Below are 19,140 nucleotides of genomic sequence, written 5' to 3' on the forward strand. Positions count from 1 at the left end.
CAAGTTTGAGGTTAGCCTGGGCAACTAAGCGAGATTCTGTCTCAAAATAAAAAGGGCTGGGCTGGGGATATAGCTCAGTTGGTAGAGTGCTTGCCTTGCAAGCACGAGGCCCTGGGTTCAAATCCCCAGCACCGCAAAAAAAATAAAAAATATAAAATAAAATAAAATAAAAAGGGCTGAGGTTGTAGCTCAGAGGTAGGATACTTGCACAGCATGAGTAAGGACCTGGGTTCCATTCCTACCCAATGCCAAAAAAAAAAAAAAAAAAAAAATAGAGGAAGGAGGAGAAGAAGAAAAAGAGCAAGAAAAGAAAAAAGAAGAGTGTATTTGCAGTAATACCCTAGCAAACCAGAAAGACTGACTCAAAGAATGAAATTCAAAAACAGATTTATTTGAAATAATTCCCATTGCTCAACACTGAATAATTCACCCAACAAAACCGAAGCACTTGAAGTGCTGTATATTTCTCAATGCTGAGGGGTGTGGGCACAGGTAATGCTCAGCATGGTGGGTAAAGAGTAATGTACAAGACCTTCCAGCCCCTGGGGACCACCCTGGACCCTCTCTCCACACCCTTCCCTCCCTTGGGAGAAGTAGCCGTGCGACTGGTCAGAGGGCAGGACAAGTACTGAACCTGGCAGGCAGAAATACAGCCTCTCAGTTGTGTGGTTTTGTTTTGCTTTGCTTTGCTTTTGTTTTTGCAGGGTTTGGGGTGGTGAGCCCAAGGCCTCACGCTTGCTCAGCAAGCACTCTACCACTGAGCTATGCCTGCAGCCCCCAGCCCTCATCTGGCTCACACAATGAGGTGCCGGGCTACACTGCACCTCACTGCTGTAGAACTCTGCCCCTCTGGGGCTACGTGGGAGAGTGAGGCTGAGTTGGGTCAGAAGAGTTATCAGGAACAAGCAAAAAAGAATATCAAGCTTTTCCGTGCAGTCAGAGGTGACAAATGAGCAAGCTAAGGCACAGGCATTGACAGGATATGAGGGATTAAAAGAAAACTGACAGGAGGAGGAGAACTCAGGAGCGTGTGAGAGTGACGTTCAGAGTTGATAGGTGACCAGGAGAGAAACCCCATGCCTCCTTCTCAACCTTCTCACCACAGGGAGATCTTTTGCCCATCCCATCTGTTTCTCCTGCGGGGAGAGGCCACAGGTCACCCATAGTGCAGTGCTTAGGCCCCAAGTGAATCACTATCAGGACTTGTGATATAAACAACTCAATTAAACCCAATAAGAGGACCAAGTTCCACACTGAGTCAAATGAATGGGCACTAGCAGTCGTACTGACTATCTAAGGAAACAGGGCCAGACCACAATAGAGGAAGATCCTGTAGAAAGTGTAACAGACAAACCACATCGAAAGTTAATAAGATTGGGGAGAACATTAAGGATTTACCAGGTCTTACGATGTACAACTGAAATCTATATTTTCTGGAATAGGTGATAAATTAGGCACAGGGTGAATGCAGGACTTCCTGGAAGAAGCCCCATTTGCCACTACGTACAATCCAAAGAGTCCTGATTCTGTGAAATGAGCAAGAGGCTGTTTCCCAGTACACACCTTCTTAAACTCGTCCTCTTTGTCATTAGCGTCACCCTCGTTCACCATGCTGGGCTCATAGTCATTGCCTTCACCCTCCTCCATCTCACTTCCAAAAACAACGTGTTTCTGATGTTCTACGGACAGAAGACAAAATAAACACATAATCTGTGAAATTTTTAGCATTAGGTTTATTCTGTGTAGCAAAACCTTCTTAGGAAGCTCATGTTTTCAAAGCTGTTCAAGACTCACTTTTCATCTTTTTACATTTATATATTTTTTTTTGCATTTGTTCCTATAGGAGTCATCCTCGAATTCAGTTTAAATCATGAATCTTAGTAAAACCATCATTTTACTAAGAAATATAATTCTCAACATATTCTTAATGTCTAGAATTAAGACAAGTTTTAAGAGGGTTTTACATATCATCTTTCTTAATTATTTGTTCACCTGTTGAATTTTCTAACTTAATAAACAAGGGTTTTTTGACACTTGTGATCAAAACTAATTAAACTAAGTGAAAAATTCTAAGAGCAAAGACAGCATATTGTGCATTCTCATTTTAGGCTCAGAGTTTCTCATCCTCAGCACTACTGATATTTTGGGTTGGATAATTCTTTGCTGCTGAGAGCTATCCTTTGGACATTTAGCAATATCTACACAGGGCAATCTGAGCAACACTAAAAGTTCTAGGTTCTTAAACCACAATGGAGGAAACAGGAAGCAAAGATCTCCAATTGGGAGTCTATTCTTAAAATCCCCTGTCCCTGATAAAGAAGATCAAATTCAGTAGCTTATTTTGGAGGGGCTTATTTACATGTATTTACTGAAATTATAGAATTTTGGGCTTTATTTGGGGAAATGAGATTCTGAAATTGGGAGAATAGGAAATGGAGTCAAAATTATTTCAACCACTTTAAATAATCCAGGCACCCTGTCATACAGATTTGCCTGAGCAAAGTGAACTAGGGTGATGAGGCCTTTGGCAAAGTCAAACACAGCGAAGACAAAGCTTTGGAGGCCATTTGTTAGCCATGGGGTGGTATGATCTTGGATTCTTTGGGGATACATCTTCCAGTAGGTCCCATTTACCTGTACCCCAACACAGTTCTAAGGAGGAAGGCACAGCTCATACCATTCAGAGAAAGATCTAGGGAGAAAATATCTTGAAACATAGTCTTGCCCTAATAAAGTTTTCTGGATTCATGAATATTTTAGATTTTATCCTTGCCTAGTTCATTTTTTTAAAAAGGTAAAAATAAAGGATCAAAGTGATATGATTCAAATGCTGTTCAAAAAGAAACAGCAGGACTGAAGATTTATCCACAGCCTATTTACAAGGTTGGCCCTTGTTTGGCATCTGGAAACCTGGGTTTCAGAAGTTGTCACTATCTCACAAAAAGAACTCACTGAGCCTAAACTATACAAAACTGCAGTTTATGGACACCTGCTTTCCTTCTGGAATCTGGAATTTTGCTACCTGCTAAGAAGAAGGTGCCCACATGAGGATGTATCTGTAGCTCCTATGACTCAAACGTTAACTAGTGAAATTACCTGATACTGATTTTCCTGTTTTCCCAGTGTATTTCACTTCATAAATTTGCTCAAATATTAATATAAGTTCTCTGACAGCTTCTTCCACATGCTTACTTTTGTGGTTTAGAATATCAGCCCATTCTTTTGTGTATGTCTATTAAATAAAGAAATGGTTATTAATTTTCAGATACCTAAAAATGGTGAAAATTATTTGTATGACTTCAATTTATGAAACTATAATAAGTGCATTTGAAAATAACTACAGGAGCTGGAGGAAGAGCTTGGTGGTAAAACATTTGCGGAGGATGTTCAAGGTCCTGGATTTGACCTCTGGTACCACAAATAAAGAAATAAGATAAAGTTGCCAATGCTTTATGTTTCAGATCTAAAATTGCCTGCCACCAAAAGCACAGCTGGTAAAGTCCAAGCAGAAGATGAGAAAGAAAAATCTAGTCTTTTATTTGTACTTGACTCAATCGCACACATAAATCTAGAGCAGAAAGACATTGCCAAAAGTTGAAAATGAGCTTTGGTATTAAAGAGCAATCCAAAGTGTTAAATTGAGATTTGAATGAGGTAAAGCTTTTAATGAAGCATGGTGCTGTATGCCAGGCATCAACTTGAAAGTTTGTATGTATTAACTAATTTAATTAAAGGACATTCTCTTGGAATATTTAATATTACAGTCTCTATTTCACAGACGAGACAGCCTAGGCTCAGAAGATAAGAAATTCGCCCAGGTCACACAGTAAGTAGTAAGTAAGAATCAGGGTTTGAACTCATCTTTGATTCAGAAAGTCTGTGTTTTGCTTTTCTGACTTTTCCAATAGCCAGAAAAGGGTTTAATGAAGAAGTCAAGAGCTAGTAAAATTCAGAAAACTGGTTTATAAAGTTGAATAAGGTTTTGAACATATCCAACAATTCCCATTCATTTTATAAAAGAGTCAAGTAAACAATAGCAGTTAATGGGCCTTCAAGTCCAAGTGAAGGAACCTGACACTCTCCATGCAAGTTTTTCCCAGATAAGCTTTGGGAGGTCCCATATTTGCCATGTTCCACTCCTGTGTGTTCCTTTCTTGGCGACTTCCTCTGTATCTGACCCTATTCTCAAATGGTATGCCTCCTGCTACCCAATGACACTCTGACCCTCTTAACCCCCACCAACTTTTCTGACCTTGCTTCATCATTCATTCATTCCTTTACAATGTATTCAACACAGTGCTCAACACTGGAATGGTAATGCTGTTTAGGAGCCACTTCAGTCTAGCAGGGAAAAGAAGTGTTGGGCATGTGGACCCTTGCAGCCAATCATGGAGAATTGGAAGGACACATCCCAGCTAGACGATTCCCAAGAAAGGAACCAGACACTACCAATTAAATTTGGCAGACTGAGCACTTGCTTGTTTAGTACTCCCTAATAACTCCAGAAACAACAACAACAACAACAAAACAATTTTTAAAAAACATATTCAGGGGCTGGGATTATAGCTCAGTGGTAGACCACTTGCTTAGCACATGTGCGGCGCTGGGTTTGATCCTCAGCACCACATAAAAATAAATAAATAAAATAAAGGTATGGGGTTAAAAAAAATCTAAAAAAAAAAAAAAACCAACATATTCACAAATGGAAGAATACCACACAAATTCTTCTGTGTGCTTCTGATACTATATAATAATAAAGTGAATGCAACAAGAACTTAAGACTCTTCACTTTCACCTACAAATATCCAGTGGGTGACCAAAAAGAGGACAATAAAATTAGCATCTCTGCCTCCATTTTGCATGTTTCTCCTTTGCTCTGAGGCACCTTGTATTCCAGGAGTGACAAGTCTGATTGATAAACATCTCAGGACAAGACAAAGCTACTCCCAGGCCAAAGCAACTTTCTAATGGTGATAATATCCTGCCAGATCAATCCTGAGACAATGATGGACCAGACAAGGATCACCTGCCTGGAAGCTATGAAAGTCCCCAACTCTTACCCTCACTCCCCTTTCCATAAAACCTCAAAGTCATTATCAATCCTTGAAGACAGGCTAAGGATGTGGATTCCCCTTTGTCTTCCCAACATGGCCACAGATTAAAGTTCCTTTCCTGCTTTTCATCATTACTTTTTCCATTTGGTTTTTGGGGCAAATGGCCCAACCTGATTTGCCAGAACTTCCAGAGTTGGACCTCTGGACTAGGACTCTGATATCATTAATGGGATTCAATAATTGGTATTAGGATGACTGAATGTCCACTTCAGAAAAATGAACTGGACCCTTTCTCTATACCATTCAAAAAAACTAACCCAAAGAGGATCATAAACCCAAATTTAAAAGCTAAAACTAGAAAACTCTAAGAAACTTTCAGGCAAAAATTCTCACAACCTGAATTAGGCAAAGTTTTTTTTAGATCTAACACAAAAAGCATAGCAACAGAACAAAAGAAACAACTGGACTTCTTGAAATTAAAAACTGTTGTGCTTCAAAAAACACCATTAAAAAAGTTAAAAGACAAAGGTACAGTGGCATACACCTGTAATCCCAGTTATTTGGGAGACTGAGGCAGGAGAATCACAAGGTCAACATGGGCAATTTAGTAAGACCCTGCCTTAAAATAAAATAAAGTAAAATTAAATTAAATTAAAAAGGGCTGGGAATGTGTGGAGTGCTTGCCTAGCACGTGTGACACCCTGAGTTCAGTCCCTACTACTGGAAGGAAAGAAGGAAGGAAGGAAGGAAGGAAGGAAGGAAGGAAGGAAGGAAGGAAGGAAGGAAGGAAGGAGGGAGGGAGGGAGGGAGGGAGGGAGGGAAGGAGGGAAGGAAGGAGGGAGGGAGGGAGGGGAGAAAGAAAGAGAGAAAAAAAAAAGAAGAAAGAAAAAAGAACCCCACAGAATGGGAGAAAATTTTTGTAAATCACATATCTGATAAGGGACTAGTATCCTTCAGGAATGATTATAATAAAGAAAAAGACAATTCAAATATAAAATGAGCAAAGAATCTGAATAGACATTTCTGAAGAAAAGTATATAAAAGGTTAATAAACACATGAAAAGATGCTCAACCTCATTGGCCATTAGGGCAATACAAATCAAAAGTACTATGAGGTGCCACTTCACAGTCAGTAGGATGGCCATCACAGAGGACAACAAGGGCCAGCAAGGATGTGGGGAAACTAGAACCCTCATATACTGCTGGTATGAGGAATCCAAAATGATGCAGCCACTTTGGAAAACAACATGGCTGTTCTTCAAAAGGTTAAACATGGAGTTAACATATGACCCAGTAATTCCACTCCTAGGTATATACATCCCAAAATGAAAACATGTCCACACAAAAATGTCTGCACCGAATGTTATAAACAGTATTATTAATAACAGCCCAAAATTGGAAACAACCAAATGTCTATCAACTGATAAACGGATAACTAAAAGGTAGTATGTCCATGCAATGCACTATTGTTACTAGAATAAAGTCTGGGCTGCCTGCCACTCACAGGCCAATATTCAGGACACAAGAGTTGATAGGAAGGAATAAGATTTATTCAGGGGTTGATATCTTGGAAGATGGAGATGCTGTCAACCCCATAGCTCCATCTTGGGAGGTCAAGGAGTATGAAGGGTTTTTATAGGGAGGGAAGGGAGGGGCAGGGCAGAAAGGCTACATGCTGAGCAAGGTCTTTGTCATCTAGGATATTCGTCTTCTTTTTGCCTTCTTCTCTGGGACACTGGTGCACTAAAGTGGACCTCTACCTCCTGGTTCTAGCTTCTGCAGTTCTTTTTAGATGGACATACTATTTTTCTGCAAGGTAAAGTCACGTTGATTTTCCTACTTTGTGTTAATGGATGCATAGAACTAAAGACTAAGGAGGGGCATTACAAAGGTCATCCCATGTTCTGGGTTCTGTAAATCTCAAGAAAAAGTTAGCAGCTAACATCTTAACCATTTAGGTGGAACTTCCCTTCAGGGAAAAAAAATTAATGAGAGGTGGGAAAGTGAAGGCAGCATGTGTGAGGAACTGGAGAAGTTTGGTTGTGAACGAGAGGTGAAGGAAGATGGGGGAAGATTTTAGTTTTCATGGGCAAGGAAGAGGTGAGGGTATATTAGACTGCTGGTGGGAAGGATCCAGTCAGTAGTACAAAGTTGAAGCTATGGAAAACAGAGAGGGAGACTAGTGGAGCATGTCACTGAGAAGGAGTTTTAGTTAGCTGTTTCACTATTGTGACCAAAAGAACTGACAAGAACAGATGAAATTAGGGTGAAAAGTTCATTTTGGCTCACAGTTTCAGAGATTCAGTGCAGGGTCGGCCAGCCTTATGCCCTTGGGCCTAAGGTGAGGCAAATCATGGTGGAAGGGTGTGATGGAGGAAAACAACTCAGAACATGGCAACCAGGAGAGGAAGAGAGAGAGAGAGAGAGAGAGAGAGAGAGAGAGAGAGAGAGAGAGAGAGAGAGAGAGAGAGAACTAGAGAATGCATTCTGTTCACCAAGGACAAAATATGTCACCCTCAGTGACATCTTCCTTCCAGCCACACCCTATGTGCCTATGGCTACCACCTAGTTAATCCACACCCATGGATTAATCCACTGATTAGCTTACACTTCTCACAATCTAATTGTTTTACCTCTGGAAACTCTTGTGTCATCTCACACAGGAGCTTTTGGGGGACAGATCATATTTAAACCATAAAGGCATATGATCTAGAGCCCATTTGGAGGATCTCGATTTTGAAAAGAGGCAGAAACTTTCTCCATGGAACCAGAAGGAAGAAAAGATGGATACAGGAGCAGTCAACAATGCAACTGTAAATAAAAAGTTTTTATATGCTTTAATTTATAAATCTATACATAATTCCTGCCACTCCATCAAGACCATTTGCCAGATAATCCAGGTGTCATTCTTCATGTGCACCCTGCCGGCCCTTTCTCCACTCTTCTCTGCCCTTCTCCGTGTAGTGGGAAGCTGATTACTGGGACGCCCTTAATCTCCAGCTTGGTTTGACCCAATGAGAAGATAGGAGAGCTAAAGGAGAGAGAGTGTGAGGTATTTCTTTTCTACTCTCTTCTTGCTTGGAAGCTGCATCTCTGGTTCATAAAATGATCTGAAACCACAGTTTGACCCAAACTAACCTCACCCTAAAAAATTATGTATGTCATTTTCTGATTTCTTCTCAGAGTACTACCTGCCTTGCCCTGTCCTTACAAATCATATTCTGCCTTACCAGTGGTCCTGCCCAATGGTACATTTTTGCAAAGGCAGTTCAAGCTTTGCTAGACCTTAGATTATTCCAGGGCCAGTCACTGTGGCATACTGATTTGTGAAAGTGCTTTTCAAAGTTCCACTTCCTGCATCCTGACTTACAGCACTGAGACTTTCCATTTATTTAATAATAACGCTTTTTAAATTGTGTCATCAATACAAACACCACATTCATAATCAGTCACTTATTCTATGCCAATATCCTTCATTTGTGTGGTCTCTTTCTATGCACGTTAAAGTTCTTTGTTCATGTATTCAAAGCAAATTATCTCTGATAGCATGAGTTTCCCCTGCTCAGCAACTGATAGTGTCAAATTAGTTATAAATACATACTGTGAGAAGATGATTTCATTATTAATAGGACAAAAGGAAGAAAACTAACATAGAAATTCCTCTACTCCTTTGTATTCTGTTTGTATGTAGGTAAGACATGGTATTAAAGGCATATAGTCAAATTATAAAAATAAAGTTCATATAGTCAAATTCTACAATTAGAGAGAAGAAAGTGGCAGGCAGGAAATTATTCCCAAGCAGGAAATGGGACACTTCTTTGGAACATTTCAATTGCTGAGAAAAGATCCATATAGCATTTGAAGAGTTCTCCTTCCTTCGAAACCATGTGATTCGGGAAACAGAGTAGACAGGGAGTGTCCCAGGTTAATTTTGCAGCTGATTGAAGAGTTGAAACAGAGATTCAGTGTGCTCTGAAGGGAGGTCGCTCTTAGGGATGAAGGAATGAAACCCTAATATAATAGTGTATTTGAAAGAAAATACAAAAAGAGAAGCAATTAAAAATACAAGGAAAAATAAAAAGTTGTATAAGAATATATATTACACACACTACATAGCTCTGCATTAGCCCTGTTGATACAGGCATAATAAAATCTAACTGAAAGCAAAAGTGAAACTATTTTGAAAGAAAAAGGGAGGACCGATAAAGGATAAGATGAGAAAGGTATTTATTAAAGTAGGAAGAAAATAATGCTAAAATTCGCCAACTCAAAAAATACTGCCCTCTAGTATGATTCTTAAAGATGTAGAAAAAGTTATGAGAAATAAAGTTAAAAATGGGTGCCTTTCCTAGCACCAGACTGTGATCTCCTATAATGATTAAACTAGGCCATTAACAGACCAAACACATTTGTGTCTTTCCGCAATTTATTGAATAAAAATAAATTCATTTCACTTTCATTGGTTGCAATTCACAGAGTACCCAAGCAATCACAGGTTCTTTTATTCAAATATCAATAACTGGGCTGGGTTGTGGCTCAGTGGTAGGGCACTCGCCTGGCACATGTGGGGCACTGGGTTCAATCCTCAGCACCACATAAAAATAAATGAATAAGATAAAGGTATTATGTCCATCTAAAACCAAAAAAAATTTTTTTAAATATATTAATAACTAATATCTATAAAGCTCAAATCACACACCACACTTCACACAATGGGTTACGGAAAGGTTAAGAAAGGGTTAAGGTGGCTACAGTGTTCCAGGAGGTTGCAGGAGGAGAGCAAAGGCAGAGAGCAGATATAAATCCAAGAGTCCCTGCAGGTGGCCAGATAAGATTAGGAACCAGGCTCAGAGCTGTCAGAGCCCTGGAACTTATTCTAGGACAGAGTCCGTGTGGCAGGAAGTTTCAAAATGGACCACATCAATCAGGGAGATGGAGTTGTGCTGAAGGTTCCCACACAGAGTTGGAGGTGGGTTGCCTGTTGACCTCATGTTGAACAGATGGTCTGATGACTGGGCAGCGGGTGCTGCCATCACCAACCAGTCCTGGGTGCTTCCACTTTGGTGTGTTTATATCTGGTAAGACTGTAAGGATGAAAATTTACCCGATAATGATAAAAGGACCAAAGAACCAAGAAGATAAGATCATTTTAATCCCGAATAAACCAAGACTAAGAACAGGATATTAAAATGGGTTGTCCAGTGTTGTCTTGGTTATGACCAAAGCTGAGAGCAAGTGACTCTAAGCTCCTACACATCAGGAAGAAAGCACATCTTAAAAGGTAGTGCCACTGTCCACCATGAGGTTGCGGAGGGCAAGCTTGCTCATTGGTAGCGGTTGGATAGAGATAATGTGAGAACCCATGTCCTCTAGAATTTGGGGATGGGGAGGGGCTGACCCATGCCTAAGTAGTTCTGAGGCGACAGGCTGGCAAGTTGCCCTAACCCCTGCAGGCAGAGGCGACCTGGGGAGAAGAAGCTGTGCTTTCAAAGAAAGAGGGCATAAGCTCCTGTTTCCCATGGGCCAGACTGCACCCCTAGAAAGGAAGCCTTCCTTGGCCATCTCAAAAAGGGTGCCAGAAAGATGACCCAGACCAGTATAGTGGGCACAGTGGAAGCACAAGGCAGTCAAGAAAGAAAGAAAAATAAAAGAGCCCAGTTAAAGATAAATTGAGTGCTTCTGAGAAAGAATGTGTTAGATGCTAAGACCCCAAAATGAGCAGATAGGGTTCTGTCTTTGCACTTTTGAGTCAGTGAGGAGAAGTCAACAAGTATCCAGATAATTTCAATATAATGAGATGCTAAGGGTTAGATTTTATCCTGTAAGGACTTGATGCCATTGCCACTAAAGGATTTAAGTAGGAAGAGTTTCATGATCAGATTTGGGGGCATTATGGATGCATATGATGGAGCCCATGTACAGCAGAGAGACCAGTTAGATCGCAACAATCGCTAACCTCTAAACAAGCTAAGAAGTAGGCGGTAGGTACAGAAAAGAAGAGACAATTCGAGTAAAATCTGAGTAAGAGGCAAAACCTGGCTTAGCCTTAAGACTGGTGGGATTTAAGAAATGGAGGTGAGGAAAGGTGATAACTCCCAGGTTTCGGAGTGACTTAAAGGGAAAGTCTGTTGTAGTTTAAGCCATGAGGAAAGTGATAACGACTCTGGGAGCATGCACAGCAGAAGAAGAGCCCTGAACCACTGACAGGGCCCCCGGGCACCCGCACTGGGTGGAGGACACTAGGAAAATGATGTCTCGGGAGTGGCCATGACTTGAGTTATTGGAGCCATGTTAGTCTTTGGCACTGAGGATGTCCAAAAGAAGCTAATCTAAAAAACAGTACAGGCCCAAATGTCTACTTTTAGATTATCAATTCACATTTTATATTTATGGCTCAGTATTCTTGTGATGATAAAAAATAAATGCCTACCTCGTTGAGGGTCAACATATCTTCCACTCTGGTAGCACCACCTTCAGGTAAGGAAATTAATACCGTTTTGGCTATCTCCTTCAGAACGGTATCAATATGCATTTCACACAAATCATTGACCTACCAATGAGAGCAACAATGTAAATAAATTTAAAAACACTTTCCCTTCAGTGCTAGCTTTATGCACTTGAGTTACTAATTAGTTTAGAAGACTAAGCCTGGAAACTTGCACCCTGAGTCAAGCATAATTTGGTGGAAATGTTAGCAGTCTAGCTGCAAAGAAAGCTTGGAACTAAGGTTTTCTTCAGCAGCAACTGTGCATTATTTCTTTTGTTCTTCATTCCAGCAAGAGGCAAGGTGTCCCCAAGACACCAAGGCTCACAGAAGTAAAGTAACTTTAGGGAGGAACACGTAGCTAGAAAATGGCAGCGAATCCTACCCAGGTTTGTCCAACTCCAAAGCCTCTGAATTTGATTATCATACTGTGCTACCATAACACACAGACTAGTGCATCTAAAAATATATGCATGGTCTATGTGGCAAACATGTCAGAAATCCATAGATAGTCTCCATTTAGACTAATGCCTCATATAGTTAATTTTAGATGCATTAATATTAAAATTTAGGCACACTGTTCTGCTATCTTCAACAGTCTATAATTATCCCATTTTCTAAACTACAACGAACCATCATTTTGTCATATTAAAGGCAAGATAATTCAGGATAAGAACAAGGTAACTTGATCCAAACCAGTAAAGGAAACATCAAGCATTTTATTTTTAACTTAACAGATGTTCTATTAGTTAAAAGTCAACCCCATTAAAGAGCTTCTATGTATAATTAAACTATTACTCATATTATCAGTATTAATGTATGTAGCTTTTTAAAACTTATCAACTTTACCTTCTTTAAAAGTTGATTGAACATATCCAAAACTGATTCAACTTCTTGAAAGAAGCTTTCCAGTGTTAAAGATGACCAGGTTAATATCGTAAGCCCTTGTCTCAACACACTTTCCACCTACAAAAAGTAAAGAGGTAAGATCTCCCTTTTCTTTTTTCTTTTTTGCAGTACTTGGGATTTAACCCAGAGGTGCGCTACCACTGAGCCACATCCCAGTCCTTTTAATGTTTTTATTTTGAGACAAGGTCTTGCCGTGTTGTAGAAACTGGCCTCAAATTTACAATCCTCCTGCCTCAGCCTCCTGAGTCACTAGGATTACAGGCTTATGCCACTGTACCAGAAAACAGCTCCTTTTTTTTTTTTTTTTTTGGCACTAGGGATTGAATCCAGGGACATTTAACCACTGAGTCACATCCCCAACCCCTTTTATTTATTTTTTATTTTGAGACAGAGTCTCACTAGGAACAGCTCCCATTATTAACAGGAGCATCTGCATGTATAAAAAAAAGGCTTTCTTTTATTACCTGCAAATATTATAGGTTACATTTTCCTAATTATATTTTCCCAGAATTATGCCTAATAAAGATGACTTTTTTGTTTTAAATCATATTTGGCTGTCCAGAAAGCAATCATGGAGCTTTAGAAAATGCTCATGTTTTGATTTAGGTTTTTTCCCAAAGGCAACAAAATTTAGACAAGAAATCATTTTGTAGGGGGGAAGAAAACAGAGCTATAAAGTTGAACTAGAAAGATAGAAGGTCTAGATAGGAATAGATGATCTAAAACCCATAATCTATAGAACATAAATCTAATTTTAAGTAACAGGGAAATCAATATAAACCTTCAGCATTACCAACCTTTTTCATTTTAGGATTCATCAGATTGACAAACACTGAAGGGACTTCCTGACATAAATCATCATAATACTGCAGAAGACCCTGTAAAAAATATCAAAATGGTATATTTTACTTCAGTTCATGTTAAAGCAATGGCCATATTTTGATTCATACCAGGAAGGTTTCATTACACCTGTTTCCTCATGTCTTGCCACTATGTAAATTTACACTGATTTACTATACTTTTTCTATCACCTATAAATTACCTGAGCACTCTTTTGGCATCTAGTCAATGGTGCTTTCCAGGCTTTACTTTTTCATATTGATTATTTTTCTGTCTAGATGTTATTTCAAATTGATTGGATAATTATCTTTCTGTGATGGTTGTTATTATACATTTTTCCCTTTGTGTTCCTTATCTTCTGACTCATTAGAACATACCCATCGCTGATATCATACTTGCTTTCTGAGTTTAAATAAATCTATCTTCTCCATGCAACCAGAATTAATAGACTTTTAATTTTTCCTTTAGATAGTATTTTAGAGATAAACTATGATGATCAATTTTTGACCATTTGTAAATTTTTTGACCATGTGTAATTTATTACACTGTGGTAGGAGACAGAGAGTTGACTGACATCTTCCCCAAGCTAATAATATTAAACTGTTTCAGTTTTTACTTAATAGTTTCCAAGTTCTTCTTTCCTTTCCTTTTTCTCTGATACTTGTAGTTGAAGATTTATTTATGATTGGCACTTGGCAAAGGACTTCGACTTTCAGGTTATCATCCAATGCTAACGGAAATCCTGTAAGATGTGCTGTGAGTAATATTAGCCCCAACTTCCACCAGTCCTTTGACACTTGCTCCTCCAGAGTCACAACTAGTCAGTCCAAAAACCTGGTCTTAGAAGCCAAATCCACAGTTTTCACAATGCCAGTGCTCCTCTGAGTTGTTTTTTCTGGTAACAATGACCTACTATTTTGGAAAGAGCTAAAACTATCCATCTCTTTGAAGGAAACATAGGCAAACTTTGTGACCCTGGATTAGGCAAAGATTTCTCAAATATGACACCAACAAAACAAGATACAAAAGACACAAGAAAAAATAGGTAAACTGGGTTTAATAGAAATTTAAAATTCATGTATTTCGAAGGACATCAAGAAAGTGAAAGACAACACAGAATAGGAGGAAAATTTTGCAAATCGTATATCAAATAAAATCTATAAATATCTACTACAACTTGTAAATTAAAAGGTCAAATAGTTCAATTAAAAAATGAGATGGTCTGGGGTAGTAGCCCAGGGTGGAGTGCTTGTCTAACACACGGGAGGCACTGGGTTAAATCTCAGTGCTGCATAACAATAAATGAATGAACTAAAGGTATTGTGTCCTTCTACAACTAAAAAATAAAAAAATAAAAATAAAAAGAGCAAAGATGGAGAGGATGTGGAGAAAAAGGAACACTTTTACTCTATTGGTGGGACTACAGATTAGTACAATCACTATGGAAATCATAGGCTCCTCAAAAGACCAGGCATATGATCCAGCTATTCCACCCCTCATTGTTTATCCCGAGTCATTTTACTACAGTGATACATGCATACTGATGTTCACAGCAGCACAATTTATAATGGAACCAGCCTAGGTGTCCATCAATGGGTGAATGGACAAAGAAAATGTGGTATATATACACAACAGAGTTTTATTCAGTCATAAAGAAAAATGAAATTATGGCATTTGCAGGAAAATGGATGGAACTAGAGACCATTATGTAAAGCAAAATAAGTCAAACTCAGAAGGCCAAGGGTCATATGTTTTCTCTCATATGGGGAAGCTAGAGAGGAAAAAGGAAAACAAAGATCAGGATGGATCTTATGAAAATCAGAGGGAGATCAGTAAAGGAAAAGGACCAGGAGGAAGGAGGAAAGGGAGTGGGTAAGTGCTTGGGAGTGATATTGGCCAAATTATATTGCTATATTATGTGCCTGTACGAATATGTAACAACAGATCCCACCAATATGTACAACTATAAGGCACCAATAAAAAATTGTTTTAGTCAGCTTTTTCACTGCTGCGACTAAAAGACCTGACCAGAACAATTGTAGAGGAGGAAGAGTTTATTTGGGAGCTCATGGTTTCAGAGGTCTCAGTCCACAGACAGCAGGCTCCATTCCTCCTGGCTCCAGGTGAGGCTAAACATCATGGCAGCAGCTCACATGACAGTCAGGAAGCAGAGAGACTCCACTAGCCAGTACAAATACATACCCCAAAGCCACGACCCCAGGGTCCCACCTCCTCCAGCCACACCCCACCTGCCTCCAGTTACCACTCAATTAATCCCACCAGCTGATTAACTCACTGATTGGGTTAAGGCTCTCACAATCCAATCATTTCCCCTCTGAACACTCTGCATTGTCTCATATGTGAGCTTTTGGGGACACCTCACATCCAAACCATAACAATGTGCAAAAAAAATTAAAACGGGCAAAGAATCTTCACCGACATTCCCCTAAAAATCTACAAATAAGTTCATGAAAATATGCTGATCATCCGTAGTCATCAGGGAAATGCAAATCAAACCCACCATGAAACAGCACTTCACATACACTGGGATGGCCCAGATGAAAAAGACCGGTAATAATAAGTAATGGCAAGGATGCACTACTGGTGGGAATGGAAAATTACGAGCCACTTTGGAAAACAGTACAGCAGTTTTCTAAAGGTTAAACATGGAGAGATCAAGTCAGTCAACTCACTTCTAGATATAGATATCCAAGAGAATGAAAACACGTGTCCACACAAAAACTTGTGTACAAATGATCACAGCAGTGTTACTCTTAATAGCTGTAAAGTGGAAGCAACCCAAATGTTCATCAAGAGATGAGTAGATCACTAAAATTTGGTATAGTCATGCAGTGGAATTTCATTTGGCCATGAAAAGGAATGAAGTATTGATACATGAAATGATATGAAGGACTTTTAAAAACATCATTCAAGTGAAAGAAGCCAGTCACAAAAAAACCCACAAATTATCTGATTCCATCTGTATGACATGTCCAGAATAGGCAGATCCATAGAGGCAGGAAGTGAACTGGAGATCTCCAGGGTGTGGTGTAATACAGGGAGTTGAGGGAAAATAGGGAGCAGATGCTAATGGATATGAGTCTGTTTGGGAGATGACGAAAGTGTCCTGTAATTGATGGTGCTGATGGTTGGGCAACTTAATGAAGATACTAAAACCATTCCACTGTGGATTTAAATGGGTGAGTCGTGTAGTATGTGAACCATACTCCAATAAAGCTAGTGCTTTTTTCCCCCTCAGTGCCTGAGACGGAATGCATAGCCTCACACATGCTAGGCGGTGCTCCACCAATGAGCTACAGCCCCAGCCCATAGCTCTTAGTTTACAAAACCACTTTGGGAATCTACATTCTAATACTCCTATCTTTTTGTTGTCCCTTTTTTAAAAAAAAATTACTATCTATGTTTTTTATACCTTTATTTTATGTATTTATTTTTATGTGATGCTGAGGATCAAACCCAGTGCCTCACATGTGCTAGGCAAGCGCTCTGCCACTAAGCCACAACCCCTGCCCCTTGAATATCAGTTTTTGTGTGTCACTTTCATTTTTGGAATTTTCAGATGACCCAGGACTGAAATTGAATTGAAGCAAAGCTCCATTTCACCCCACAATGTTGAAGAATCATTTCCACTCACGTCATTTTATAGTCATCCCACTTTCTTCATTTATATCTTATTAGAACCATAAGATTGAATGTATTATAAAGCTTAATGCACTTAATCTATAAAGCTACAATTAAAACCTTTTTAAAAATCAGCTAATTCATCACTTATTGTCCAGAAATATAAATCTGATTCCTGACACTCTTCTCCAATCTTTCCATCTCCAGTCTTTCTTTTTGCTTGCAAGTCAGTATTTTAATTCTATCAAGAATCAACAGAGTAATGAATTTTCCCTCAATGTCAGCATACCTATGGGGATGTTCTTCATGCACAACACACACACACACACACACACACACTCCTTCAAAATAATCAGAAAACATCATCATCTTACCTGCAAATACAATTTGTCTGATTTCAATTTATTTTCCAATTTTAGCAATCTCTTTGCCTGCTCTGGAACATCCAACTTCATCTTTATCATGCACTTAGTTTCCCGCACAATTTCCAAAATTTTGGGATCAAAATTAACCAGCAACTTCCCTGTTTCTGGATGTCGCACAAAAAGTGTGGCTTGTAAAGCTACAAATAAATGAGTACCGGCATTATTTATTCTGGATTTCCTTTCTGCTCAGCTCTGTTTACATGTCTACCTTCCCCACTGAACTACTAACTTCATAAGGACAGAACAGTAACATTGATGCCCCAGGTACTAAGGCACAGTTTCTGGCACATAGTCAACACTCAAGACCTAGAGAGATGAAGGCGGAGTGTCTAGAAAGCCCTTAAATAAGATCCAGAGAGATAAAACTTGACCAATTACTGAGGTCCTTTGTGCTGTGAACCAGGATACTTTTCTGAGTGGGTCAAAGAGATCTGTGGTTTATGTTTGTGAATATTTAGTTTACCCCTGAGAAAGAACCCGAAGATGGGAAAAACTACCAAAGATGACACACCTCACGGATTTCAAACTCTTTTGCCCTGATTCCAAACTGGTTTCTGTAAGAGGGTTTACCTGAATTAAATCTCCATTCTGAAATTTTTTTTTTTTTACAATGAAGCTCAATATCGGTAAGAAATATTTAAACAATATCGAGTTGTGAAGCCAGAGTGGAGAGAATTTTCTTATACTGTGTCTTAGATGAGCATCATTCATAAAAGTAGGCATTTTCAGATATACTTTTTATTAAGAATTGAAATACAAGATCCCAAATTGTTCTTGCTGGGTAGCCTTAGATTTTTTGCTATCCTACCATGAATTACTTCTAGAAGCATAATACTAAAACATTTATAGAGACCTGTGTTAGCTTGTTACATTTCTTTTTTTCTTTCTTTCTTCCTTTTTTTTTTTGGGGGGGGGGGTTCCTGGGGATTTAACCCAGGGATACTTTACCATTTAACCACATCCCCGGGCTTTTTATTTTTTATTTTGAGACAGGGTCTCACTAAGTTGCTTAGGGCCTCACTAAATTACTGAGGCTGGCCTCAAACTTGCAATCCTCCTGTCTCAGTCTCCCAAGCATATGCCACCATGTCCAGCATTGTTACATTTTATTTTAACAAACATTATTAACATGAGAATTTCATTAATAACACAGAATCTTCCAAGACTAACATTACTTCATAGAATGTGGCAGCATCAAATTTCTAGCAAAACAAAATAGCCCCTATATTCTTTTTTTTTTTTTTTTGGTGCTGGGGATTGAACCCAGGGTCTTGTGCATGCAAGGCAAGCACTCTACCAACTGAGCTATATCCCCAGCCCACCCCTATATTCTTTTGAAGTAACTTGACTTTTACTCACTAGTCCTGATAAGGTTCTTAATGCTATGGGTTTCATGAGGATTTCTTTTCCTTTTATTTATTTACTTATTTTCAGTACTAGAGATTGAACCCAGGGGCACTCTACCACTAAGCTGCATTTAGCCCTTTAAGAATTTTTATTTTAAGACAGGATCTCTCTAAATTACCAAGGCTAGCCTTGAACTTGTGATCCTCCTTTCTCAGCCTCCCAAGCAGCTGAGATTACAGGTGTGTGCCACAGCACCCAGCAAGGATTTTAATTTTATTCAACTCATTTGGAATCTTTTTAGAATTGGGTTAGGAATCATTCGCCCTCCCAAGTAAATTTCAAAATAACTTTGACCACTCATTTAATGAAATTCGTCTTCCCTAAGATTGTACTGAGCTTGCTTCAAAGGACAGAAAAGTCAGCAACAGAACCAGAATAG

The 19,140-nt window shown here is 39.1% G+C and overlaps 1 protein-coding gene across 1 annotated transcript in view; it reads right to left on the reverse strand.

The window, feature by feature from the left end:
* Positions 1-19,140, reverse strand: part of Dnah8 (dynein axonemal heavy chain 8) — a 252,532-nt gene that overhangs the window by 192,197 nt on the left and 41,195 nt on the right. Inside the window, 6 exon segments of the mRNA XM_047558191.1 lie at positions 1,564-1,679; positions 3,097-3,232; positions 11,485-11,604; positions 12,388-12,504; positions 13,245-13,325; positions 17,304-17,491. Of these exon segments, the coding sequence (XP_047414147.1) occupies positions 1,564-1,679; positions 3,097-3,232; positions 11,485-11,604; positions 12,388-12,504; positions 13,245-13,325; positions 17,304-17,491 (758 nt within the window).

The sequence above is a fragment of the Sciurus carolinensis genome, chromosome 7, assembly GCF_902686445.1.
Source record: "Sciurus carolinensis chromosome 7, mSciCar1.2, whole genome shotgun sequence".
In the NCBI taxonomy this organism is placed as follows: Eukaryota; Metazoa; Chordata; class Mammalia; order Rodentia; family Sciuridae; genus Sciurus; species Sciurus carolinensis.